The 24584-nt window shown below is 57.2% G+C and overlaps 8 protein-coding genes across 8 annotated transcripts; 5 read left to right on the top strand and 3 right to left on the bottom strand.

The window, feature by feature from the left end:
* Window positions 1-795: 795 nt before the first annotated feature.
* SLS55_010675 (uncharacterized protein) lies at window positions 796-1829 on the top strand (the record flags this gene model as incomplete). Its single annotated transcript, XM_066782038.1, has 2 exons — window positions 796-801; window positions 1035-1829. The coding sequence occupies 2 exons, from the start codon at window positions 796-798 to the stop codon at window positions 1827-1829; spliced, it is 801 nt and encodes a 266-aa protein (XP_066627648.1).
* A 387-nt stretch (window positions 1830-2216) lies between these two features.
* SLS55_010674 (uncharacterized protein) lies at window positions 2217-4639 on the bottom strand (the record flags this gene model as incomplete). The annotated part of the gene is made up of 6 exons (XM_066782037.1): window positions 2217-2412; window positions 2842-3099; window positions 3162-3319; window positions 3380-3589; window positions 3652-4422; window positions 4520-4639. 6 exons carry the CDS (start codon window positions 4637-4639, stop codon window positions 2217-2219), a joined length of 1713 nt encoding a protein of 570 aa, XP_066627647.1.
* Window positions 4640-5046: 407 nt separating this feature from the next.
* On the top strand, window positions 5047-5524 carry SLS55_010673 (uncharacterized protein; the record flags this gene model as incomplete). The annotated part of the gene is made up of 2 exons (XM_066782036.1): window positions 5047-5125; window positions 5214-5524. 2 exons carry the CDS (start codon window positions 5047-5049, stop codon window positions 5522-5524), a joined length of 390 nt encoding a protein of 129 aa, XP_066627646.1.
* An 833-nt stretch (window positions 5525-6357) lies between these two features.
* On the top strand, window positions 6358-8045 carry SLS55_010672 (uncharacterized protein; the record flags this gene model as incomplete). The annotated part of the gene is made up of 3 exons (XM_066782035.1): window positions 6358-6505; window positions 6573-6791; window positions 6871-8045. 3 exons carry the CDS (start codon window positions 6358-6360, stop codon window positions 8043-8045), a joined length of 1542 nt encoding a protein of 513 aa, XP_066627645.1.
* A 625-nt stretch (window positions 8046-8670) lies between these two features.
* On the top strand, window positions 8671-11798 carry SAM4 (AdoMet-homocysteine methyltransferase; the record flags this gene model as incomplete). The annotated part of the gene is made up of 4 exons (XM_066782034.1): window positions 8671-9576; window positions 10602-10940; window positions 11204-11503; window positions 11565-11798. 4 exons carry the CDS (start codon window positions 8671-8673, stop codon window positions 11796-11798), a joined length of 1779 nt encoding a protein of 592 aa, XP_066627644.1.
* Window positions 11799-14893: 3095 nt separating this feature from the next.
* SLS55_010670 (uncharacterized protein) lies at window positions 14894-16789 on the top strand (the record flags this gene model as incomplete). The annotated part of the gene is made up of 4 exons (XM_066782033.1): window positions 14894-15214; window positions 15269-16145; window positions 16222-16562; window positions 16673-16789. 4 exons carry the CDS (start codon window positions 14894-14896, stop codon window positions 16787-16789), a joined length of 1656 nt encoding a protein of 551 aa, XP_066627643.1.
* Window positions 16790-17558: 769 nt separating this feature from the next.
* SLS55_010669 (uncharacterized protein) lies at window positions 17559-18882 on the bottom strand (the record flags this gene model as incomplete). Its single annotated transcript, XM_066782032.1, has 5 exons — window positions 17559-18000; window positions 18053-18429; window positions 18481-18548; window positions 18599-18635; window positions 18688-18882. The coding sequence occupies 5 exons, from the start codon at window positions 18880-18882 to the stop codon at window positions 17559-17561; spliced, it is 1119 nt and encodes a 372-aa protein (XP_066627642.1).
* Window positions 18883-19445: 563 nt separating this feature from the next.
* SLS55_010668 (uncharacterized protein) lies at window positions 19446-20678 on the bottom strand (the record flags this gene model as incomplete). Its single annotated transcript, XM_066782031.1, has 3 exons — window positions 19446-20200; window positions 20271-20416; window positions 20467-20678. 3 exons carry the CDS (start codon window positions 20676-20678, stop codon window positions 19446-19448), a joined length of 1113 nt encoding a protein of 370 aa, XP_066627641.1.
* Window positions 20679-24584: the final 3906 nt, after the last annotated feature.

Genomic DNA, 24584 nt, shown 5'->3' with positions numbered 1-24584 from the left:
TGCGGCCGGAATGCCTTCGCCAAATACCTCTCCCCTCGCACCAGAAGGGCCATCGGATACCTGATAAGAAAGCTTAGCCCTTGGACAAGCCCGCGTTTTCGTAGCTCATTGCTACCTTTAGAGACGGGATCTGGAGACGCGGAATCGAAGCAGTGCGCCAACTTGATTCTCCGGCAAGAAGAGACCGTTTCTCGTCCAATGTCAGATCTGGAAGCAAATGAGAGGGATCATGCGTCGTCGTCATGGCTGCTGAATACAAGTTCAGGCGTATTGAGGTAGGAATTGCCTTTATGGTAAAATACAGGATGTGCAATATTGACGACCATTTCATGAATTTGCTTCAACCTAAGCCTCCAAATACCCCCGCAGGTGGCACTGCATCTGCGGAGAAGCTATCAATATCTCACTTCCAAACGCCGTGGGGGTCAGCCAAGTGCTCATCAAGCGGAATTTGAATTCCTAAAGTGGTTCCTAAAACAAGTCGCCTCTTGTAAGCAACAGCCTATCTCCCTATCTGCGGCTTTCGTTGATTGCTTCCGACCGATATCTAGAGCAAGCGCCATGCCGGCAGGAGCAATGCTATCTTAATCACTGGACGGAATTTCAAATTCCGCGCCACAATGGGAGAAGAGCAGCCGAGGCAACCATCCCAATCAAGCTACCAGCCTCACGTGCAAGCGTAGGGACAATAATATCATGGACACATTGTAGTTCCAAGAACGCTTTCCTCTCCGTGATCCGGTTGGCGGAAGCATGACAAAAGTGAAAATCGATCTCACGACGAAGGGCGCGGTCATGGCCGTACCCACACTGTCTGGTCTCTCCATCCCCTCAACGCAGAGAGCCGCCATCACGCCGACCGTGGGCAAAAACCTCAATATCTCGGTGCACGAAGTCCCCGTCCGCCCTCCCCGCCCGACCGAAGCGTTGGTCAAGATATCCCACACCGGCCTCTGCCGCAGCGTACGTCTCCGTCCCCCCCACCACCTCACACGCCCAAGCCACTCCCACTAAGCCTCCCCCCTTCTCCAAAGGACGCCAGCTTCTCCACCGGCCCCTCCGCGGGCTTCCCGCCGCACGACCACATCGCCGGCCACGAAGGCATCGGCCGCGTCGTGCAGTCTTACGACCCCGCCCTCCTCGGCCGCGTCGTCGGCATCCGCTATCTGGGCGGCACCTGCGGGTGCTGCGCGTACTGCGCGCGCGGGCTGCCGACGTCCTGCGCCGCGCAGCTCAACATCCCCAAACACGTCGGCGGCACGTTCCAGGAATACGCCACGGTGCCGACGAGCTGCCTCGTTGCGCTGCCGCATGAAAGCATCCAGGACGAGGGCGCGGCGGCGACGACGACTGCCGGGCTCTGCGCCGCGCTCTGTTCCGGCTCGGCCGCGCTGATGGCGCTGCGCGCGGCGGGCATTGTCGACGGTGCCGGCGGCGGCGGCGGCGGCGGGAAAGTCGTCGTCGTCGTGTCGGGCGTGGGCGGGGCGATTGGGCATCTGGCGGGGGCCATGGCGCGGCGCGTGTTTGGCGCGCGCGTCGTCGGGGTCGACGTGGGGCCCAAGTGCGACGTCTTGCGGGCGATGGCCGGGCTCGATCAGGCCGGGGACTACTACGCAGACGTCCTGTTGGACGCGCCTCGCGAAGCCACGGGTGAGGCGTGGACGGATTTCGCCGCCGAGCTGGGGAAGGCTTGCACCGCGTTGAGGGGGGATCGTGAGGAGACGCCGAGGATGGCGGACGCGCTCGTTGTGTGTGCGGGCGAGCCCGACGCGTTCCGGAACTTGGACGGGTATGTCTGTGATGGAGGGAGGATCGTGTGCGTTGGGTGAGTGGTGAGGGGGGGTGCGGCCGTGTATCCACTTTCCAAACGCTTGGTGCTGACTGTAGCCTTCGCTTTCCTTAGGGTGCCGAAGGATCTTCTTGTGTCCATTCCTATACATGCGCTTGTGGAGCGGAGTCTTCATCTGACTGGGACTTTGATGGGCGACCATTGTGCAGCGTTGGAGGTGATGGGCTATATCAGTACGGGTCTGATCCGGCCACTGGTCACCGAGGTATCACTGGAAGATATACCTGGACAGATGCAGAGGATGGTTGATTGTCAATCGGTTGGCAAGGTCGTGGCTCGAATTGGAGGGACTTCGCCGGGACCCACTGCCTCGGTCGAATAGTGTTTGCAATGTGATGATGGAACAGAGGAATCAGAGTTTACTACATCAGCCAATCCACTGAAGGTCGAGACCCAGTGCCTCATAGTCGATGCAGTCCAATGGAATTTCATCAAGGAACGAGAAGTCTAGCTGATCGAGAGCTGGAAGAGACGGCGGGCGGACTGTGTTATTGCCGTGGTTGGCGTCAACCTTCGTGGCCCAAGCATCCTCTTCCGCAAGCATGTTCCCGTCTTTGAGCTGGCTACAAGTACTGGCGTCGTCAGGGCCTTCCTGCTGAGATGCTCGGAATCGTGTGTTGTCGGCTTCGTTCTCTGCTGTAGTCCATGTCTCTTTCCCCTGGAGATTTCGACGTCTGTCCAATTTGGATCGGTCTCGCAAGACTCGCGTGAGCGTTCGCCAATATTGACGCGGTGGAGTCCACGAGTCAGACAGCTCTCGAAGGGTCGACATGTAAGACCTCAGATCTCTCGACTTCTCCTTGGTCTCATCAAACCCCTGAGAATGTCCCAGGAAAACAGTCACGAGAGCAGCCATAAGAGTGCAGTGTGTCGCCGTCACCGGGCTGCGTCGAAAGCTCCCGAACGTTTCCCGGTACCGCTCCCCGAGGTGACAGATATTTTTTGCCGCCTCACGGCACAAAGAGGATGCTCGTTGTCCCAGATCATCGTACGATGAGTCTTGCTCGTCCAAACCGTGCGAAGAATCCCATCTTCTAGGTAGGAACGGCTTCGCCAGTAAGACAAAGGACGTGTGGTAAACCATGTTGAGAATGTAGGCGTGAGGTGATGCGTTGGCTTGCTCTGGCCTATCACTCAGTCTGACTTTGAGCTCCTTGGGTAACGAGAAGAACCAGCCTCTGAGGGCAAGGAGGCACGAGTCAAAGAACGAACGCTTCTCCGCGTCCAGCGTCGTTCTCTTCGGGAAATACCTGGAATGAAAGAGTAAGCATCGCGCCAACGAAGAGCATGCAAATGATCATGATCAGCTCACAAGGTAGTCAGGATCTTTTCCAAGATTTGACACTGCGTGCTCAATTCCCGCAAGAGCGATGCCAAGAAGATACTCCTGGGATCATTCAACGCGGCAATTTCTATAGGATTCGTATCGGAAAGAACGTTGACTGGCAAAGCCACAGATCCTTGGCAATCCTATAGAAACATGCCTGTCAGAGTTGGAAAGGGAACGTAAATGGCAAAGGCAATTCTTACCAGCATAGTGCACACTCGGCCTGTGTAGCTGGCCCACAACTTATCGGAGCAGTACAGCGTCCAATAAATATGACGTCGAAGGCGGATTTCTTCCAGAGGTAGCCCGCTTGAGCCGATCACGATGGTAGAGTCCATGTTCAACCCCTTGTCGAGCATCATCCGAATTGCCATACCATGATGGAGCCATCCTGCGGCATCAGACCCGATAGCCTGAAACGCGATCGTCAATCAGCGAAGGTAGACGCTTTGAAGGGAGAATACGGAAGACTTACGACATACAGAACAGCCATGATGGCAAGCGACTGTATCGTGGTGACACTGGGCCACTTGAGATCAAAATGCAGCAATGCCTCGGCATGTTCGAGAAAGATGATACCGGCCGTATTGGGATCTTGCGGATCGCTTCTCACCTCCGGCCTGTCCGAGTACCTCGAGGCAACGGCAAGAATGCAGTAGAGAAGCAAGGGGCTGAAGTATCGTCCATTGGATTGCCTGCTGTCCCGGAACAGAGCCTCATCCACTACCTGGTACCACGGCTGTTCCCATTCGAAGTATAGGTCAATGAGATGCTCCACGAGCTCTGGTGACAGGTCTCGCAGGGTGTTCGACAGGAGCACCTCACTGTGAGCATTGAAGCGCTGCTGACTCTGATGTTCGATGGTGGAATCAGGACCGTTGCCATCGTTCTGGCCGAGCACATTCCCTGGCGCTGGCGATGCATCTTCCGGAGACTGCAACTCCAAACGCCCGCTTGTTGGGCCGAAGAAGTGTGCTTCGTTGCCGTCGCCACTACGGTTGCTCAATGACCCTTCTGCATCGGTACAGGTCTCGTTGACAGCTAGAGATGGAGTCTCGGACGCGGCAGCGAGGACTTCTTTCCGTTCCGATGTGCGAGCGCTGAGCTGGACAACAGAAGCTTCGAGATCAATCGCGTGCAGCTCAAGCACCTGCTCGAGGAGCGTCAATCGATCTTGGAGAAGGCGAACATATGCTCTCGGGGCCGAGCCGCGATGGTCGGCATCGGCGGTGAAGACGCATGTCAACTGGTGATTCAGACATCGAGAACATGATGGTTTTTGCCCATTGCACTGTTGCCGTTCAGCATCGATGCCATGAGCAATTATGGAGACAGGGTCGTACCTTTGCTCGGCGGCGACGGCACTCTTGGCAAGCACGGTTCGTGTATTTGCTTCGAGTGGCCCCGCGCTTACGCCGGACGGGATCCGCATTACCAGCATCCAGCGAGGTCGGCGTGGTCATGGTATGTTCGCTGATTTATCGAAAGCTCCCGCTCAGTCCAATGTTTCAAGATGAAAGCAAACTGCACAACCAGGCATTGGACCGAATCGAAACTGTATTGACGCGAGGGAGTTGTTGCAGAACAGTGTAGTTGAGTGTTACAGATGGAAGGACTGCGGGGTACGCATGAGGTGCGGTTCTTGGGGCGGAATTTGAATTCCGCCTCCAGTCGGCTCACATGGCAACGGCCGGTTCCGCATGAGAGTTTGCCAGAGAATTTCTCCATCATCTGCAGCTTAGCTTGGATCAATGACGTATTCAGCAATCATAAATTATCAATTGCCAGAGTCGTACAAAAGGCAGACCGCCTCTTCGTCTACTCTCCATCTCTTTTTACCACAGCACACCATTCTTCGAATCCACCGACCATGTCTCACTTGAAGTACTATGCCTACGAGGGCGTCGGGACGACCAACAGAGAGAAGTTCTCCTACAACCAAGCCGTTCGTGTCGGAGACAGAATCGAATGCTCGGGCCAAGGCAAGTCCAAACCTCTTCCGGCGTCGCTTGATTTGCGTCGACTGACCGTCTTCAGGCGGATGGGACCCCAAAACCGGCGTTTTTGAAAAAGAAATCAATGCTCAGATTGACCTCGCCTTTGCCAACGTCGAGCTGTGTCTAAAGGACGCGGGCGGCAAAGGCTGGTCGCAAGTCTATCGCATCAACTCATACCATGTGCCCATCAACGACGAGGCTCTGGCCGCCATGGTACGGAACATGAAGAAGTACATGCCCGACCACCAGCCTCTTTGGACTTGCGTCGGAGTCACCCGCTTGGGCGAAGACGACATGCGCGTGGAGATTGAGGTTGTGGCCCATGACCCTGAAGGTGCAAAGAAAGCGTAGGATGGTCATACGAGAATAAAGATAGCCATACAATACTATCGTGCGTCGTTGCAACCTAGTCCCTATCACCATTCAGTGCCAATTCAAATGAGATGATACAAGTGTTGGGGACCAGTGTCTAATCCCACGTCAATTCTCACACGCTCGACCCTGCTCCTCGGTGAAGACCCTTTACCCAACAACTTCATCGGGCGTCTTTTCCTTGGCAGCAAGTGGCGCTAAACTATCGAATATAGAAACCATTCACTCTTACACGGGAAGCCGAGCTATGTCAACTCACGTGCATCCGAACCGGAGATAGCCTATTATAAGCCGTTTCTCATGTGTATAAAATCAACAAGCAGATGGTGCCCAGCAAAAGCGGAATGTGCCTTCCACGCTTATAGTTCATGGGCGATACATGCATTACATCCAAACGGGTCGATGTTACCTTTTGAGGTGTTCAGTAGTGGGAGAGGAAAGCAAATTCCGCCTTGATCAACCTTCAGGCACTACTGCATGACCGTCAACCAAACGTTTGCCAATCATGGCTGCTGCTCTATATCACGCCTCTTTCCTTCTTATCGTCCTTCGGCAATGCTGGTTACCCCCGCGCGTACTCGGCTTATCTTATCTTCTTCAGTTCCAGCATGATAGGATCCCCCTACTGTGTCCCGCGTCTGCCCAAATCTATACTGATCCTGGGAAGGGCGCAGCCAGCCCTCATACACAAATACCATTATCCACGCCACTTGAATGCTTTAGTGTTTGGACAAGAAATCCCACTACCTACTTCTCATCGTTATCCTGTTTGAGCGACTCCTATTCTTTTCCCAATTCTTCCGTCATCTGTCATGTCGGATCACAGCAAGAACAAAGAAGAGCTTAGCATCGAGAATGTTGAGGCAGATCTACAGATAGGCTCACAGACGGCTGTCAGGGACTTTTCGTGGAGCGAGCAGTATCGCAATCTCTGGAGATGCAAGCGCAGCTTGGTCGCTGGTAAGCTCCACCATGTTCCTCCATATCATGCAACATATAAACTGGCTGACCATCCTTCTTACTGCAGCTTTGGGATGCTCCACCACCCCTATTCTCATCGGCTACGACCTAACTCTCGTCGGCTCCATCATCGCCAACGAGGAGTTTATACAAGCTTTTGGAGTGTATGACAGGAGCGTCGACGGCTGGATCCTCCCGGCCGACCACCAGCTGATCTGGACTATCGTTCAATACGTATCCGCCGCTGGCTGTGCATTTCTCGCTGGTTTCCTCAACGACATTTGCGGTCGGCGCTTCTGCTTCTTCTTGACAATCAGGTAGACAACTGAACCCCTCTCGGTCAATATCCACTTGTAGCTGACCAGCTGCTCCTCACAGCTTGACCGTGGCTGGTGCCTTGGTGGAGTTGTTCTCCCCCAACTGGAAGGTCTGGATCGCAGCCAAGCTGCTGATGGGCATGGCCATGGGGTCCATGCAAGGAAACACGCAGACATACGTGTCTGAGATCACACCGGCCGAGATCCGCGGCTTCACGCTCTCCCTCTTCCAGTTCTGGATCCTCTTCGGCTCGCTCATAGCCTCCTGCGTGCTGCAGGGCACGGCCGGCATCGAAGGCGGCTGGTCCTGGAAGGCCGCCGTCGTCACCCAGTTCGGTCCCGCCGCGCTCTGTTTCGCCCTCTTCGTCCCCTTCGTTCCGGAGTCGCCGTACTACCTCGTCGCCAAGGGCCGACTCGACGAGGCGCGCGCGGCTCTCCGCAAGATCCGGGGCGCCCAGGACGGGTTCGACGCGGACGAGGAAGTCCGCGCCATGCAGTCCACTCTGGACCACGAACGCCGGTCGAGAGCGGAGGCGGCGGCCACGGAGCAGACGTCCTACTCGGAGTGCTTCCGGGGCACGAATCTTCGACGGACTTTGATCGCGTGCTTGCCGGTCGTCATGCAGCTCTTCATGGGCTATCCGCTATGCGGCAACTACCTCGCGTACTTCCTGACTCTGGCTGGCATCGACGACGCTTTCCTCATCACGCTCATCTCGGTCCTCTGCTCGCTCGTCAGCGCGGCGCTTGCTTTCTTCTTGATCGAACGCGTCGGCCGCCGGCCCCAGTTGCTCTTCGGCGTCTGCGGGATGCTTGGCTGTCTCCTCGTCATCGGCCTCCTCGGCTTCTTCGGCAGCGGTGAGGTGTGGAACAGCCGTGCCGTGTCGGCTTTTTGTATCATCTGGGCTGTCTTCTATTACATGTCTGTTGGAGCCGTGGGCTGGACTATAGTCGGTGAGATTTCTACGTCTCGTCTCCGCGCCAAGACGACGTCGCTTGCGGCCATGTCCAGCTCCGTCTTCAACATGGCTTGGTCGGTTGCGATTCCGTATTTGGTCAATGCGGAGAAGGCTGATCTGGGTGCCAAGTGTGGTTTGATCTTCTTTGGTTTCGGTCTTTGTTTTGGTGTTGCTGCCTTCTTCTCGATTCCTGAGACGAAGGGTAAGACTTTTGGTGAGCTTGACGCCCTCTTTGCGGCATCGACACCCTCTAGGAAATTTTAAGCGCACTGCTTCAGTATGGCAGGTAGAACTTCAGCGTTATAGGCCAATGAGTTTGAAGCGCTCGACACCATTTGCCGTTTCCTTCCCCGTCTCTGCTTTTCCTGTTGTCCCGCACACATACAGTCTCTCCGTGTTACCGTTCGGACTGCTCTGTTCCAAGTAGATTTCTTAGTGCCTGGCGTGACAAGCCATGTCTCAGGTGATATCCGTACGACCACTTGCCGACGATAGCCTACGGTTGCTCTATGCCCCGCAACCGCTAAGAACGTCTTCATCCGCCGATGCTTTACAAGCAACAGTTTTCATGACATACTTTCAGAACTGCAATGTCAAACCGGGAGAAAATGATTCAGCCGAACCTAGAATCCCCGAGCCGAAAAAAGAACATGCATACTACAAGCACCCTTCACTCTCCACCCCGAACTTTCCGGATGACAAAGACAGGGAACTCTACACCAAACACCATCAGTTGTCTCTCAAGTGACTAACATCACAGCAACTATCCTCCGATATCGGGCACTAAGCAGCTTAGTCACCTCTCCCCCACACGCACGCAAGCAATTTCGTAGCTGATACGATAGCAACGAGGAGATACACCACTGCGCCACCACCGCTTCGTACAACAATGGCGACAGTCCAAATCCTTGACGGCGGACTCGGAACGTCCTTGGAAGACAAGTACGGCGTGAAATTCAACCATTCGCAGCCTCTCTGGTCGTCACATTTTCTCATCGACAACCAGGACACCCTTCTTGCTTGCCAGCGTGACTTCGTAGAAGCAGGCGCGGACGTTCTCCTCACCGCAACCTACCAAGTCTCCATTGAAGGGTTCGCTAGAACCAAGACAGCCGACTTTCCAAACGGCATCCCGAAGAATTCCATCCCCTCGTACCTGGCCAGGGCTGTCGAAGTCGCGGAGCAGGCGAGCAGTCACGGAACAGCCAAGATCGGGCTCAGTCTGGGGCCGTACGGCGCGAGCATGGTCCCGGGCCAAGAGTACAGCGGCAAATACGACGCAGAGCACGACACGGAGGAGAGTCTGTACCAGTGGCATCTCGAGCGCTTGCGTTTGTTCGCAGCGGTGGAGAGACTGCTCGACCGCGTGCAGTACATCGCGCTCGAGACCCTCCCCAGACTGGATGAGATACGGGCCGTGAGAAGGGCGGTGCAGGCGCTTGGAGCCACGACTGAAGAGGCCGGCCCTCGCCTTTGGATATCGTGCGTCTTTCCGGGCGAGAGCGAGGACCTCCCCGACGGCAGCACCATCGACCAAGTGGTGGAGGCGATGCTTGGCAACATGAGCGATGGCTGCATACCGTGGGGCATCGGCATGAACTGTACGAAGATGCACAAGCTCCCTGGTCTGATCCGGAAGTTCGAGGATGCTGTCGGAAAGCTGCAGGCCGCGACTCCGCTACACAGTATGCCCACCCTGGTTTTATATCCGGATGGTACGAATAGGGAGGTCTACAATACCACGACCAAGCAATGGGAAAAGCCGGATCACATGGCGGGCGAGACGCAACTGAAGGTAGGTACAAGCAGGAATTTGTTGTGGCTACCACGCATTTTGTGATACTCTGCTCACTTCTACAACAGGAACCTTGGGAAGTGCAGCTCGCTCGAGCGGTCGGGGAGTCGTACGACAGACGGTGCTTTCAGTCGTTTCTTGTTGGTGGCTGTTGCAAAGCCAGCCATGCCGACATCAAAAGGCTGCGGGAACAATTCTAGAGCTGAATCAGAGACGGCCATGAGTATGGCCAGCGTCGGGTTGGGAATAAGCGGAAGAGCTACTGGCAACTACAGTGAATACGAATCAAATTTGAGGTCGTTTTGGATAACATGTTTGAAAACATGCATAAGGCCAAGAAAACTCAGCAAATAAGCATCTATTCAGTCTCGAATTTCTTCGATCTCAAGGTTTCCAAACTTCGGCGGTAGCGGATCTGGCTTGTTCTCAAACACCCTTACTATCAAAAGCTCCCTATTCTCAACATCCTTCCGTGATTCACTTTAGCCGCCTGCGATGAGTCCGATTTTAAAGATCCACGAGGCTTCGCCCGCCGTCTGAAGTACTCATGCCGTCCATAGCCGCGGTGATTGACTGGGCGAGATTTATAACTAAAACTGGGGGGAAAAAGTGAAGCACCTTGTGACGCATCCTTAATTTGCGAACCTATGTTACATGTTTATCTTGAACGGAAAACCAACCCTAAAAGCGGGTTTTTACGGACACGATTAGCGCCAGGATGGTGTTTGATGAATTGTTAGTGTTAGATATCTCCGAGCCTCAGGCTCGTCTGAATAAAACCTCCTAAGCGAATGCGCTTTATGGTGTGACTTGGCACAATCTGTTGAGCTGCATGTTGCAGGCTGGAGCAGCGCAGTAGCCAAAGCGGGGAAATGGACCTTCCTAAAGAGAAGCGCTCCGAAATATCGAATGCGGAGGTGAATGATGCTGTGCCACTGCGGCGCAGTCAGCACTTAAAGAACACGGGCTGTCGCTGCACCACCCGTCAAAACAAACCGTTACACTTACTTCAAACCAGCGTTGAGCTGCAAATCATGGCTTCGGAGCGTGGGCAAGCCAACGCAGGCACTGCGAACTTGAGCACCGCTACTGACTGGGATCTGGACTCGGCGATCGACTCCGCTTCCGACATGTCCAGCTACACGACGTCGCTTCTGAGAGAGGTGACAGACTACAAGTACGAGAACGGGCGCAGATACCATGCGTACCGCGAGGGAGCCTATGTGCTGCCGAACGACGAGCAGGACCAGGACCGGCAGGACTTACTCCACCACATCAGAGGCCTGCTTCTGGACGGAAAGCTCTTCAGGGCGCCCATCGAAAAAGCGAGCACGGATGGCAGTGGTCCACGAAGGGTGCTCGATGTTGGCACAGGGACAGGCGAGTTTTTCACTGCACATACCCAGTACGCCCGCTGACACGCTTCCCTCAGGCATCTGGGCCATCGACTTTGCAGACCAGTTCCCAAACTGTCAAGTCATCGGCACAGACCTCTCCCCGATTCAGCCTTCGTGGGTTCCGCCGAACCTACACTTCCAAGTTGAAGACTGCGAGTCGGAATGGACATGGAACCCCAGTGTAAGAGCACAGTCTACTCTCTCAGCAACGAGCTCATTCGCGTGAACAGGACCCATTCGACTACATCCACGTCCGAGACCTTGGGGGTGCGATTCAAGACTGGAACAAGCTGCTTGACCAAAGCATGCGAAACCTGAAGCGCGGCGGCTACATGGAGCTCCAGGAATTCGACGTCGAGCTCAAAAGCGACGACGGAAGCCTGGAGGAGCACGCGCCCAACGCGACGCAGCTTCTCGCTCTGCTCCAGGATGCCTCCCGCAAATTCGGCAAGAACATGGACAACGCAAAGGGCCATGCGCAGCGTCTGCGTGAGGCTGGGTTCGAGCAGGTTGAAACGGAAGCTTACCGGGTGAGTAAACCCGTCTCCAAATCTCCTCCGGATAGGCCTTTGCTGATCATCTCTGACCCAGGTTCCGGTTGGTGCATGGCCTCTGGACGCAAAACTAAAGGAGATTGGGAGATACAACTTTGCAGCCACCATGGCGGGGATCGACTCGTACTCGTTGGCTCTTCTGACGCGGGTGCTGGGGTGGGACAGCGAAAGAACGCAATTGTTCCTGAGCACGGTCAAAAAGGAGCTCCAGGACCCCAAAGTCCACGTCTACGGCGATTGGTATGTGGTCTGGGGGAGGAAACCCAATTGATCCAGAGATAGCATGAGACGTACACGTGTTCTGTTTGTAACTGGTTGGCATGGATACCGGGCTATATTCCCCTGCGATGGCCCTAAGGCGTACAGCTCCTTCGCTGGCTAGCGTGGATCTGTTTTTTGCTCATGTCATGGGTAGTTAAAGCTATTGTCCGGACGAGAATGTCGAATTAAAAGTTCTATATGTACGTCCGGATAATAGCTTTAACTACCTACGTATTATTCTTTTCCCTCTCTAAGAACGAGCTAAGGTATAGTTACGCTATATAGTTCTACTATTCTTCGCGCTAGCCATCGGCTACGAGAGGGGGCTGTAGTTAAAATCTCCACGGCTGTTTTGTACGTGGTGGTAGCCCGTTAGAGAGGACGGAGCGGAGTAAGAAATGGCGCGGCAATACTTGCACAATTTGCCGTCCTTATCGGGCTGGAGAATATGGCCGATGGTGTGAGTGCCCCGATCGGCAACAAACACTCGATATGTCACAGTTCGATGAGGAGCCTGTATTTGGAAAAAGGTGTGATGCTCATCCAAGATTCTATCATCGTGGTAAGGATCCACGAGTGTTGTTCCCTTGCCTTTATCGGATGGAAAATCCCCCACATTGCACGGGCGTTGGCGGGATGGCGCCACCGCCATGGCTCCGCTCGGCACGACTTCCCCACCAAAGAAGCTCTCAGCTGACGGCTCTCTGTTCATGATGGTGTTCTCGACTGCGCTCCACGCGACACACGCTGCCAGCCCCTTTACCGGCCGGGCGGGACGGCTGACATGCATGGGCGAGGCGAGCAGCAGGAAACGAGGTTTCTCGCATCGCGCTCACGCAGGTGCAATCACAGCCGTCTGTCGAGGGCCGAGCCGTCTCGCGCAGGCGGGCTGGGCTGCCAACCGGGCACCGCGGCAGCCGTGTCTTCTGACCAACCTGAGACACGGGACGGGCGAGGGCTGCATGCCGAACAGGGCTAGCGGTGGCAGCAAGGGGGAGCAGCTGACTGGCTGCCGCACACCCTCGACTCTGATCACCTAGCCCTGTTTTTGTGTAGCCCCCAACATGCTTTCGTAGTTATTTCTTCGCCCCAAGAACCCTCGGCCAGCCACGCCGACTGCCTGTATCTCCCGCTCGAGTCGAAGCTTCGACTCTTTCTCCTCGCCAAACCCACCATGTCGCCAGCGCCTACACGCCAAGCCTCGCACGTCTGGACCCTGTAGCGCCGTCTACCCTTGCTGCATCATCACCGGCGTCGTCTCTGTGCTTGCTTTTTCCCCCCGGCTGATCGGCGCGAGGGTGAGATACCTACGACAAAACAAAGAAGCGGATGAATCCGCACGATGGCCGTGCAAACGGTGAGTGAGAGTTCTCGACAGGGCCACCTATGCCGCATGTTGTTCCCATCCACCACTCCCTCTGCCAGACTTGCTTCTCTCCAACTCTCTCCCCCTCCATCTCATCCCCTTCCACAACTAACGCCCGCCCGCGCGCCCACCCCCCAGCGAAGCCAACGCGCCGCCGCCGCCGCCGCCGCCCGCCGCGCCCACCACGCCTTTCCACGACGCCAAAAGCCCCCACCACGACCCTCCCTCCCCCCCCGCCTTCCCTCCCTCCAACCCCCCCACCACCTCCCCACCCTCCTCACCGCCCTCGCCAACACCACTTCCCACACCCTCACGCTCTCCACCTCCCTCGCCACCCTAACCACCCGCCTCGACCACGCGCGCTCCACCCTCTCCGTCGCCAAACAGCACCTGCGGTCCGCCACCGCGCAAGCCCGCGAGTCCAAACGCATCATCTGCCGGTACCTGGACATATCGATGGAGATGCCGCCGTGCAAGTCGCTGGCGCTGCCGATGGAGGTGTACGGCGAGGAGGGCGGGGTGGAGCTGGCGGCGGCGATAAGGGAGCGGGAGGAGGAGGTGGGGGGGTTGGAGAGGGCTGTGGAGGCGTTGAGGGGGAGCGTGGAGGGGGGGTGGAGGGAGGTGAGGGGGTTGAGGGGGAGGGTGGGGTGGGTGAGGAGGAGGGAGAGGGAGAGGGAGAGGGAGAGGGGGAGGGGGAGGGTGAGGGGGGCTGGGAAGAAGGGGCGGAGATGATGATACCTGACCACCACCACCAGCAGTGGCCAATCAGAACCTCCGCACGCCGCAGCCACCCGGCGATCGTTCGTGCGAGTCGTTGTCGTCGTCGTGTATCTCCTACACGGTGGAATCTTTCGTCTCTGGGGGCGGTCGGGTCAGGCGCAAGGAAATGTACGTTGTGGGATGAAGGCGGTGGTGTCGCGAGAGGGCGGTGCTGAGGGCGCTGCTCTGATGCACAGGTGGAGATCAACAACAAAGAGAGTTTCGAGAGCTTGATGGGCGGTACGGGTACACAAGGCACTCGGATGATATTATTTGCACGACCATGGCTTGTTCGTACTGGTTCCACACGTCTGTAAGGGGAACGGACGGCGGTGCGTCGCACAGATGGCGCAGCAGGGCAACAGTTGGTGTCATGATCTGAGACGGTAGACATCCTTACATTTCCCTTTTCTGTAACAAGGCTGATATGCTTCGAAGAGGTTGTAGATGGTGACGAAGCCCTCGGTAAAATAATGGATCGATGCCCTGATCGTGTCTTGCCATCATACCACGCTCTTGAGGGTATATGTCTCGTTCATGAGTCACCCATCAACGGAGATCAACGGGTAGAAAGGCGAGATTGTTTAGCCGGCGATGGCGAAGACGAGTCGCGGCTCGGGTGCTAACTTAGTTGGACCAAACCGGCACTGGAGCTTTCTCCGGGATCGGAGCGCACGGCCATGCAGCGTGTAGGGCGGGAACCCGCTCGGCAGGCACGCCCATTGGCCAGGTCTGTCCAAACAAGCGGGGCGCGGATATATGTCGTGCTGCGCGCTTGTCCGTCTGCAGTAACCGTTGGAGGCAGAAAATTTCACCATCTAACCTGATCGGACCATGGAGCCGATCTCGTCACTATAGTCGAAAGCATGTCGAAGAAAACCATCGCAACCCCAGACTACTGCTCTGCTCTCTCTCCAACTCCCCCTCTCCCTCCCTGTTTCCAACCAGGTTAAAAGTTGTCGACGACAAAAACCAAAACCATGGGCCAGACCGACTCACCCCCGAGCAATGGAGGAAAGGACGTCGAAAAGGCGGCTTACCCGGACGAGGAGTACCAGGCCAAGGAGGCCTCGATCCAGGAGCCGCAGCTCAACGTCGGCGGGCACGGCGGCACGCAGCGGCGGCTGCGCAACTACCAAGTGACCATGATCGGCCTCTCCAGCGGCATCGGCACCGGACTCTTCATCGGAACCGGCTCAGCCTACGCCAAGGCCGGCCCGGCCGGCCTGCTGCTGGCCTACCTGGTCATCGGCTCGGTGCTGTGGTGCGTGATGCAGAGCATCGGAGAAATGGCCACGCTGGTGAGCTCCACTTGCAGCTTTCCCCGTGGAGTCAAGAACTGATCCCTCCCTCAGATCCCAACCGCCGGCTCCTTCCCGCACTGGGCGACCCGCTTCGTCGATCCGGCCGTCGGCTTCTCGCTGGCCATCTCGTACGGGTACTGCTACACCATCGCCATCGCGTCCGAGTGCTCAGCCGCGGCGGTGCTCGTGTCGTACTGGACCGACGTCACGCCCGCCGTCGTCATCACCGTCGCGCTCTTCCTGATCCTGCTCACCAACCTGCTCAGCGTGCGCGTCTACGGCGAGAGCGAGGTCGTCGGCGGCGCCATCAAGGTGCTCTGCTTCCTCGGCCTGGTGCTCGTCTCCATCGTCATCACCGCCGGCGGCGCCCCCTCCGGCTCCGCCATCGGCTTCCGCTACTGGCGCAACCCGGGCCCGTGGGTCGACTACGACGGCATCGCGGGATCCACCGGGCACTTCCTGGGCTTCCTCTCCGCCTTCGTCAACGCCAGCTTCTCCTTCATCGGCGTCGAGACCGTCGTCATCGGCGCCGCCGAGGCCGTCGACCCGCACCGCGCCATCCCCAAAGCCACCAGCCGCGTCACCTACCGCATCGGCTTCTTCTACATCCTCGGCGCCTTCCTGATCGGCCTGACCGTCGACCCGCGCGCCGCGGACCTGGTGTCGGGCAGCGGCAACGCCAACAGCGCGCCGTGGGTCATCGCCATCAAGAACGCGGGCATCTCCGCGCTGCCGTCCATCGTCAACGCGTGCATCCTCGTGTCGGCGTGGTCGGCCGGCAACGCGTACTGCTGGGTCGGCTCGCGCATGATCGTCGCGCTGACGACGGACGGCCAGCTGCCGCAGTTTTTCGGCCGCACGACGCGCAACGGCGTGCCGTGGGTCGCCGTCGTCGTGTCGTGGCTGTTCGGGCCGCTTGCGTATCTGAGTGAGTAACCATCCCCCCCTCCCCCCTCACCACCACACCCTCGAAACGCGATGCTGACGTTTTTGGCGTTACGTAGGTCTCGGCTCGGGCGGCGCCTCGCAGGCCTTCACGTGGCTGCTCAACCTCAGCACGGTGGCGGGGCTGATCGCGTGGGCGACGCTGTGCTTCTGCTACATCCGCTTCCACCGCGCCATGGCGGTGCAGGGCGTCCCGCGCGAGAGCCTGCCGTGGCGCGCGCCGTGGCAGCCGTACGCGGCGTGGTACGGCTTCGTCGGCTCCGTCATCATCACCCTCGTCGCCGGCTTCCCCGTCTTCCTCAAGGGCAACTGGTCCGCCGCCGATTTCGTCGCGTCGTATGTTGGTATCCCGATTTTTATCGTGCCGATTGTCGTGTGGAAGGTTTGGCATAAGACTAAGGTGGGTTTTCTTTCTCTCTCTCTCTCTCTCTCTCTCTCTCGTTGAGTTGTGATGGTGGTGGGGGGGAGTGGGTGTTGTGGTGCGCAATGCTGACGGTTCTTTTTGCGCAGTTCGTGAGGGCGAAGGATATCGATCTTTGGTCTGGCCGTCTCCCGCCGCGGGAGAGGGGGGACGAGAAGGAGAAACCGACGACGATTTGGGGCCGGTTTGTTGATTGGCTCGTGTGAGGAGTGGTTTGTTGGGTGATTAGCGCTTCTTGAACGTCAATTGTTCAGAACATTTGCATTCTTCTCACACGTCCGATTTGATTGATGAAATGCCCTCACCGTACATCTCCCGTGCAGAGCTCCGATGGCAGGGAGCGAGTCAAATGCCAAATACGACACTGACGCAGATTGGGTCTCCTACTTCTATCGAAGGGTCGATTTCTTCTGTCGGCAGGCTCACATGCTTCACCTCGAACTTGATGATGCTCCGTAAAAAGGCGTGTCAACAAATGCTCCCTGAGCACAGAGAAGGGGCAGACTTTCCAGCTACTGCGTATTACGTCAACTGTTCTCTTGCGCAAGCAGTTGAGGCGGATGTCCGGATGTAGATTCGAGTCCGTGCTCCTCTTGTGCACGGGCGATTGAAGCAGATAGTTGTACGGACGTGTGGATTTCACGCTCTTCGTACATAGGCTGTTGGAGTGACGGTATAAACACATCCAGACAGGAAATTCTGCTACTTACGTCATTCAAGTGCGGTACAGACAAACGTAGGCCCGATCCATCTGCAGCCTGCTGGGAATGATCAGGAGGAATCATGACAAGCAAACGTGGTCGTTAATCATACCATAGTCTATCATGCCACCTTCGCCAGCTAATGGCGCGACCCATGCACGGTCCGGCAAGCATCTGACATCAAGAGAAAAAAGTCGCTCAAAACGCCACAAAAGAAAACAAAAAAAACTAAACAGCCGTTCCCGCCTCCGACACAAACGTTTTTCGCATCTCTCTACTTGCGATCAGCAAGGCTCAGATCCTGCGTCACGAAAACACCACTATGCATATCAGTGTCCTCGGACGTGCGGACGCTATTCGTCCTATGCGCAGTCAAGCCCTCGCTACTCCGCAACTCGTACTCGTCGGGCTCAATCGGCACGGACCGCTGGACGGGCTTGGACTTTGCCGAATAGCGTGGAGGGGCGGAGGAAGAAGAATACGACTGATGATTGCCATTCGACATGCCGTTCTCGCAGCTCTGCGACAGGTGCGAGGAGATCTTGCCGCTGCAGTGGCGCACCAACGGGCCGAGGGTGGGCAGGCAGGCGCTGAAGATGCCGACCAAGGGCTCGAGACACGTCCAGATCAGACCCGAGCAGATGCCCCAGGATTGGTCTTTCATGGTGGCCATTTTGAGGAGGGTGCAGATGCGGGCGATGCTTGCGCCGATGACACTGGTTGATTGCGTCAGTGGATGGAGAGCGGGGAGGGGGTGAGCGAGCGTACACGCCACCGAGGAGGAAGATGCCCGACACGGCAATCTTCTTGGTTGTCGGCATCTGGAGCTTCCAGACGGGGTAGATTGGCGTGATCAGGATGAAGATGTCGATCAAGGTTGCCGCAATGGCGTTGGCGTAGTAGAATTTGAGCAGATCCACGCACTCGCCCTTTGCGTTCGGATCGACGTACTGCATCCACATGTAGTTCGTCGGGTGGCATCCAGTGTTCATGACGGTGACGATGGTGATGAAGTAGCTGACGATGAGGAATTCCAACACCCAAAAGGTCGTGGTGAAGTCAAAGATGCGCCTGTAGTAGAGGACGATGGACGTCTTGGTGCAAGTCACGGTGGCGGCGTAGATCTGAGCTGCGGCGTAGACAACCTGAAGCCGGCATGAGAATACGTGATGAGCGAAAGACAGGGGAGGGCTCACCTGTTGTATATGCTTGAATTGGTCGAGGGTGATGACCCAAATATGCTTCCCGCATCCAAACGATAATGCTGGTTGGCGTCAATCTCGTTTCTTCTCACTGAGCATGGTCTCGACGTACCAGCAAAGACACAGCCAGCTGTCCCAAAGCCAAACAGCTATAGCGAGTCAGCTTGTATGTACAAGGGTATCAGCTTAGGGGGCACGTACCAGGGCAAATATAATGAACACATCGTCGGCAGCCATGCGCTGGGCCTCGACTACATGCCTGGTGGTGAAGCGGAGAGCAACGGCAACGATGGCCAGGACCAGCACGATGACGATGGGCGCAAGCACGGTGCCTGATTGGTCGTCGGAGAGATCGACTCCTGGCGGCGGAGCGCCGAAGATGTCTACGGTGTCCATGGCGGCCGATGCGGCGGTCGCAGTCGCAGAAGAAAAAAGACCGCAGGCTAGCTGTCGGCCACGTGCATACTCTCACCTTTGTGCAGCTTGGCAGTCGGTGTATGTAGGGCGCTCGATATGGAAGTCGGAGGAGGGGGGGCCGGAGATCAGAAAACTCGGGCGCATCCTCGTCGGCGCGGTTACGCACGCACTGCATTGGATGCAATATAGGTGCGGCGGCGAGCCAACACAAGCATTTGCGCCCCACAGTCTCGGCCCCCCCTATCTCATCAGGTGGCGTCTGGCCCTGGGTCGCTTAACGGGGCCCCACTGTCGTACGTATGACAGTCATGGAAATTCCCCCATCGGGCCGTGCGTGGTCCAGCTCTCTCGCTATTTCGCTGTATACTAGCGACCCGGGCCGGGCCTTTTATCGATACCACCGCGTCCGCCTCACTTCCCCGACGTCTAAATCCAGAGTGGCGACAACAGCACCATCACGTCGTCCCGTCGCCACCACCACCTCCAGTCCCCTTGAACGGACCGCCGAACGTACATACTACACAACCAACCTCGGCCCCGTCCTACACCACCGCCTTCAGCCAGTCCCGAATCTGAACATACATGCGCACCTCCTCCGGCTCAAACCCCAGATCCGGATCCATAATGCCACTGATATGCCCCTCATCCTCGACCACCTTCACCACGGCATCGCGTTCATCCCTCCACTCCTTCGCAAAGCCGCCCCTCGCAAACGCCAGCGCGCCATCAAGCAACACATCGTCCGCGCCGACAACAACCAGAAACCTTTCCAGCACCCGATCCACGCCCCTCCACCACCCCTCGGGCGCCGCGTTGGGGCGGTTGTACGCGTCCTGCGCCCTGCCCGCAATCCACGCATCCGCCCAGCGCCTTAGGAACGCCGGGGCGAGCAAGTCCTTGGGCTCGTTGCGCTTCAGCGACGCGTAGCTTGCGCCGAAGGGATCCGTCCACGGCGAGATGAGCAGGGCGCCCTTGATGCGCTTCTTCTCCTCGTTGTGGATCGCCGGCACGCTCGCGTCCGGGTGCGGGTGCAGGATGTGGCTCAGCAGCGCGACGGCGATGTTGGCGCCCGCCGAGTCGCCGCCGACCAGCACGTTCGGGATGCGCAGGGTCGAGACGGCGTGTGTGTATAGGGCGGCGGCCTGCGCGAGTTGCCGCGGGTAGGGCCCCCACGGGCCGACGTCGTATTGCAGGAAGAGGATGGAGAAGCCGCCGGCGGTGGACGGGCTGAGCGTGTCGACGAGGCGGGCGGAGAAGTTGATGTGGGCGGGGAGCGCGGGGAGGTTGAAGCCGCCGCCTGGTTTGGAGGGAGGGGTTGGTTAGTGGAGGGGGGCGGTGGGAGGGAGGGAGGGAGGGAGGGGACGCACCGTGGAAGTAGAGGAGCACGGTTTTGGCGTCCTTGGAGCCGATCCAGAAGGCTTCGGTGCCGTCGGGGAGGGCTTCACGCGCGGGGGCGACCTTGGTCTTGCGCGCCCATTCGTAGTACAGCTCGTCCGTGTCGGTGGTGATGGCCCTTTGTCTGCGTCAGCGGGGTTGGTGGGTTGGTGTCGGCGACGTACGTACTGCTCGATGCGGGGGCTGGAGTGGGTGAAGCAGTGCCGGACCATGGCATACGCGACGTGCCGCTTGAAGACGCGAGACCGCTTCTCGGGCGCGGCGAAGGGCGCGGTCAGGGCGGTCCGGCATGTCTTGGTGATGACGACGGCGTAGAACAGCACCAGCTTGACCTTCTCGAACAGCGAGAGGCGCACCTGGTCGGCCGGGCGGGGAGGCATGGCGGAAGAGACCTGAAACCGGTTTCACGACGACGAATGTGCGTCCGCAGACCGTTTATCTGTAAAGACCAGCCGGTGGGGCTTCCGCCGGCTATGTAACTCAACGGAGTAACGGACGAGGTGCCGCGAACTGCGGAGCTCATGGACCTTCTCCACACCAAGGCGTCCCACCTGCTCTGTGTGGAAGGGAGCGTTGGCGCTCGTGACTCGCGGTGGGCCAATGTTATGCCTACATTGCCCTTATAGCCCTCTCCAATCCGGTTTTCTCAATATTGGCTTTTACACCGGCCTACAACAACAGAGAAAGAGAGAGCAAGTTGTCGAAACGGGGCAGCTCGCTTGTTCGGCCACTCTCCCGGCCCTCCTCGTTTCGCCTCAAACTCATCTCGCCATCCTCATCCGCCCGCGAGAACAGTGAGTCTTCGTGTCGGCATCGACCGTCTTGGTACGCATGGTGAACAGCAGACGTCAGCAGCTGTCGGACATGCCAATCGTGCTGCTAAGCGGCAATGCGTTGGCGTCGGAGCGGGTGCATCACTGAGGTCGGACCAACGGAATCCCTGCCACCAGCTGTGGGACGAACCGGTCCATTGGGCCGAGGAGAACGCGGTCCGTGTGAGCATCCAGGCCGACTGAGAGATTTGAAGCGCTATGGCCAGCCGATTATTGGAGGCGCAGCCGATGTCAAAATAACTGAATCCATCCGATATTGCACCATACTTACGTAGTCACCGTCTCTGACGTAAGAATGCATGTTACAGCTCTTTCAGCTGTATCCGGCTTTCTCATAGGAAAGGAGGGAAAGAAGTCAAATGTCTGTACCGTCCATCTGAATGCTACCATTAGACGTGATGTGGAACTGACATTCGTGGGTCGTGCATTTAGGGGTCGGAGGTGGTAACAGAATCTGATATCTGGACGAATTTAGGCGAGTTCGAAACTTGCATCTACGTCCGAAGTTAGGTTTTAGCCGCCCACTTAGTAAGGCTGTGGCGTCCTCGACAATGCTCAGAGGGCAGTTTGTAAGTCTGTTCCTGGAAGAGGCCTAGTGTAGGTCAGATGCTAGCAAGTGTCATGCATTGGTAAATCCAATGACTCAGCTATGGTTCAATACGCGAGTCTGACCTGGTACTGGTTCCGTATCAGTATCTCATGCCGTGGGGCCATCTGCTACAGTAAGTGCTCCCTATCTCCTTTTCTTTCAAGGATTAACTGGCATTGATGGCCCTACATTTTAGATGGGATCCGAGACGTTCTGATTTTATTCTTAAGGCTGTTTAGAATCAAGGCGGTGAGAGGCGATAACTGTGGATGTAGAAATGGACTAAATTAAAGTTAATACCTTTAAAGGTACATGACTTTGGTCGTAGAGCGAGCAGACTTATATTCCGGAGAGGCGGAACGACAAACCTAGCGTTTGTCGCGTCTGAGATATCACTGTCCGGGCAGAGTGATCGGGAGTTCGAACGGCTGCTTCAACTTGCAGCTGAAGGGAAAGGTCATGAGGCTTGAAGGATGGTGTCGCAGGGCGGGCGAGCATATGGTGATGAGTCCGTTCAGGTCGCACAGCATGTACTAGTGCTTACCAGCTGAGTTACTGAACCCCATCCGCCACCAATCCTTTGCGGAGTCTACGCTTCGGGAGCCAGGGCTGCGCTTCTGTGCAACTTTATTGCTGCGCGAGGAAAGACAAGGGATTGGTAGAGGGATGTCCTGCTTCTGCGGGACCAATCCAACCCGGGATGCGGCTGCAGCCTTTCTGATTGCACGAATGATGTTCCTGTTTAATAGGCTTGAGCACCCCACCCGCGCTGTCCGTTACTCTCTTTCCTCCTTCCGTGTACATTCCACCGTCCCAAGTACACATTTACAAAGTGCAACCACCATGTCATCGAGCGCGGAACCCAATATAGGAGCATTGACCACGACCTTCACGCCCGCTTCGTCCGAGTGTTTCTCGTCTTTGTTTTTCGCAAGGGAATCAGGCAAGACCGGAATCAATCTGGGGTTTCCGGGTACATCCCGATCGACGTGCTTGCCACCAGACTTCGATTGGGCAGCTACCCGCTACTACTCGCCAGGCCTCTGTCCATCCGCATACAGCTATGCATGTAGCTATACCACTGAAGATGTCACGATAGCCACTTGCTGCCCCAGGTAAGTTTATCGCGTGCAGTTCCATCCACGTTGCGTAACTTACCATCACAGCGGCTGGGACTGTCGGCCAGATCGCGGACCGAACATAGTGTTGGGCTGCATTACGACCTTTGCAGAAAGCACAAACTTAGCCATTGGCAGCTACTCGATGAATTCGCCGACAATCATCACCGGCACGACCACGATGCCGATCGTCTCTGGAGACCGAGCCTTCGCTTTCGGCCCCATTGTGCGACGAGCATCCACGGATCCGACTTGGCCGCCGGCGACCACACCCGCCTCCACATCGTTGCCTTCGTCTTCGCTCTCGTCTGCAAGTACCACAACCGGAGCTAGTCTCAATACTGCCGGAGTATCCGAATCATCCGGTCTCAGCCCTGGCGCCAAAGCGGGCATTGGTGTTGGCGCTGCTGTCGGCGGTGTCGTCATTATAGCCTCTTTGATCGGGGCCATTATACTGCGGAGAAAGCGCCGTCGCAGTGTCGCATCTCTTGCGAATGTTCAGCCGGAAGAGTCCCCCCAAGAACTCCAGAGCACCTCACTTCAAGAACTGCCGGGTAACAGACCCGAGTACAAGAAGGCTTCCGAGAAATCCGCCGGCCATGCTTCGGAGTTGAGTACGTAAGAAGCAGCAAGTTCATCCCAGAGCGGTAGAAACAGTTGTACGACTTAATTGATGGTATATTCACCGACCAGCGATTCCGATGAGTATCTTCACATGGTAAATTCCGGGCACTAGCAGGCTCTCCGTTGCCATTCCATCCCCCTTTCAAATCAAGACTCACTACTGAGCTGACATGCCGCCATCCACGGCCAAAGTCGTGCCGGTGACCCAGGCCGCATCGTCGGACGCCAGGTAGCAAACAGATCGCGCCTGGTCTATGGGGCGCCCGAAGCGTTTCAGAGGGTACATGGACGCAATAGCATCATGGCCGATAGTGCTAAAGGCGCCTTGAAGCGCCTCGTCCAGCATTTTACCGTAAGAAGCTAGAGCTCGTCAGCGTTTCGATTCCTGCACCAGTTGCCCAGCTCCATCGCCGGGCAGTTGCGGCGTGCGGGGGTTCTGATTGGCTGGCGAGGGATGGAGAGATGGGGAGACTTACAACCAGGGCAGATGGCATTACAAGTGATGCCAAACCGGCCGACATCGACCGCAACCGTCTTCGTGAGGGAAACAATGGCGCCCTTGGAGGCATTATAGCAAACTGTCCGCTCCATCAGCCACCGCCCGTCCCGTCCACACACGGCGCGCACTCACCCAACCCCGGAATCCCCACCGTCGCGCCCAACGACGCCACATTCACGATCCAGCCGCGGACGCCGCACGCATGCGGCTCCTGCCTCTTCATCTGGCGGACCGCGTACTTGCAGCCCAGATACGCGCCCTTGGTGTTGATCTGCAGGTGGCGGTCGAAGTCCTCCTCGCTGCTCTCATCCACCGGCGCCGGGTGGGCCGCCTCGCTGCAGATGCCCGCATTGTTCACGACGCTGAACACGAACCCTCAATCAGCACTACCACTGTGACGACCACCTCCCTAGCGACGCGACGCCAATTTCCCAGTACTTACACATCCACCCTTCCAAACACCCTCACCGCCTCCGCCACCGCACCCTCGACGTCCGCCGCTTTGCTCACGTCGACGCGGACGAACACGGCTTTCGTCGCGCCGCCGCCGTACTCTTCCCGCTGCACCAGCTCGTGCGTCGGCACGGTGTCCTCGTCGCTCCCGGATGTTGGCTGCAGGTCGG

The sequence above is a fragment of the Diplodia seriata genome (genome assembly GCF_021436955.1).
Source record: "Diplodia seriata strain FDS-637 chromosome Unknown scaffold_15, whole genome shotgun sequence".
Taxonomy (NCBI): Eukaryota; Fungi; Ascomycota; class Dothideomycetes; order Botryosphaeriales; family Botryosphaeriaceae; genus Diplodia; species Diplodia seriata.
The sequence above is the reverse complement of the archived record's forward strand: the minus strand, read 5'-3'. Positions and strand labels throughout refer to the sequence as shown.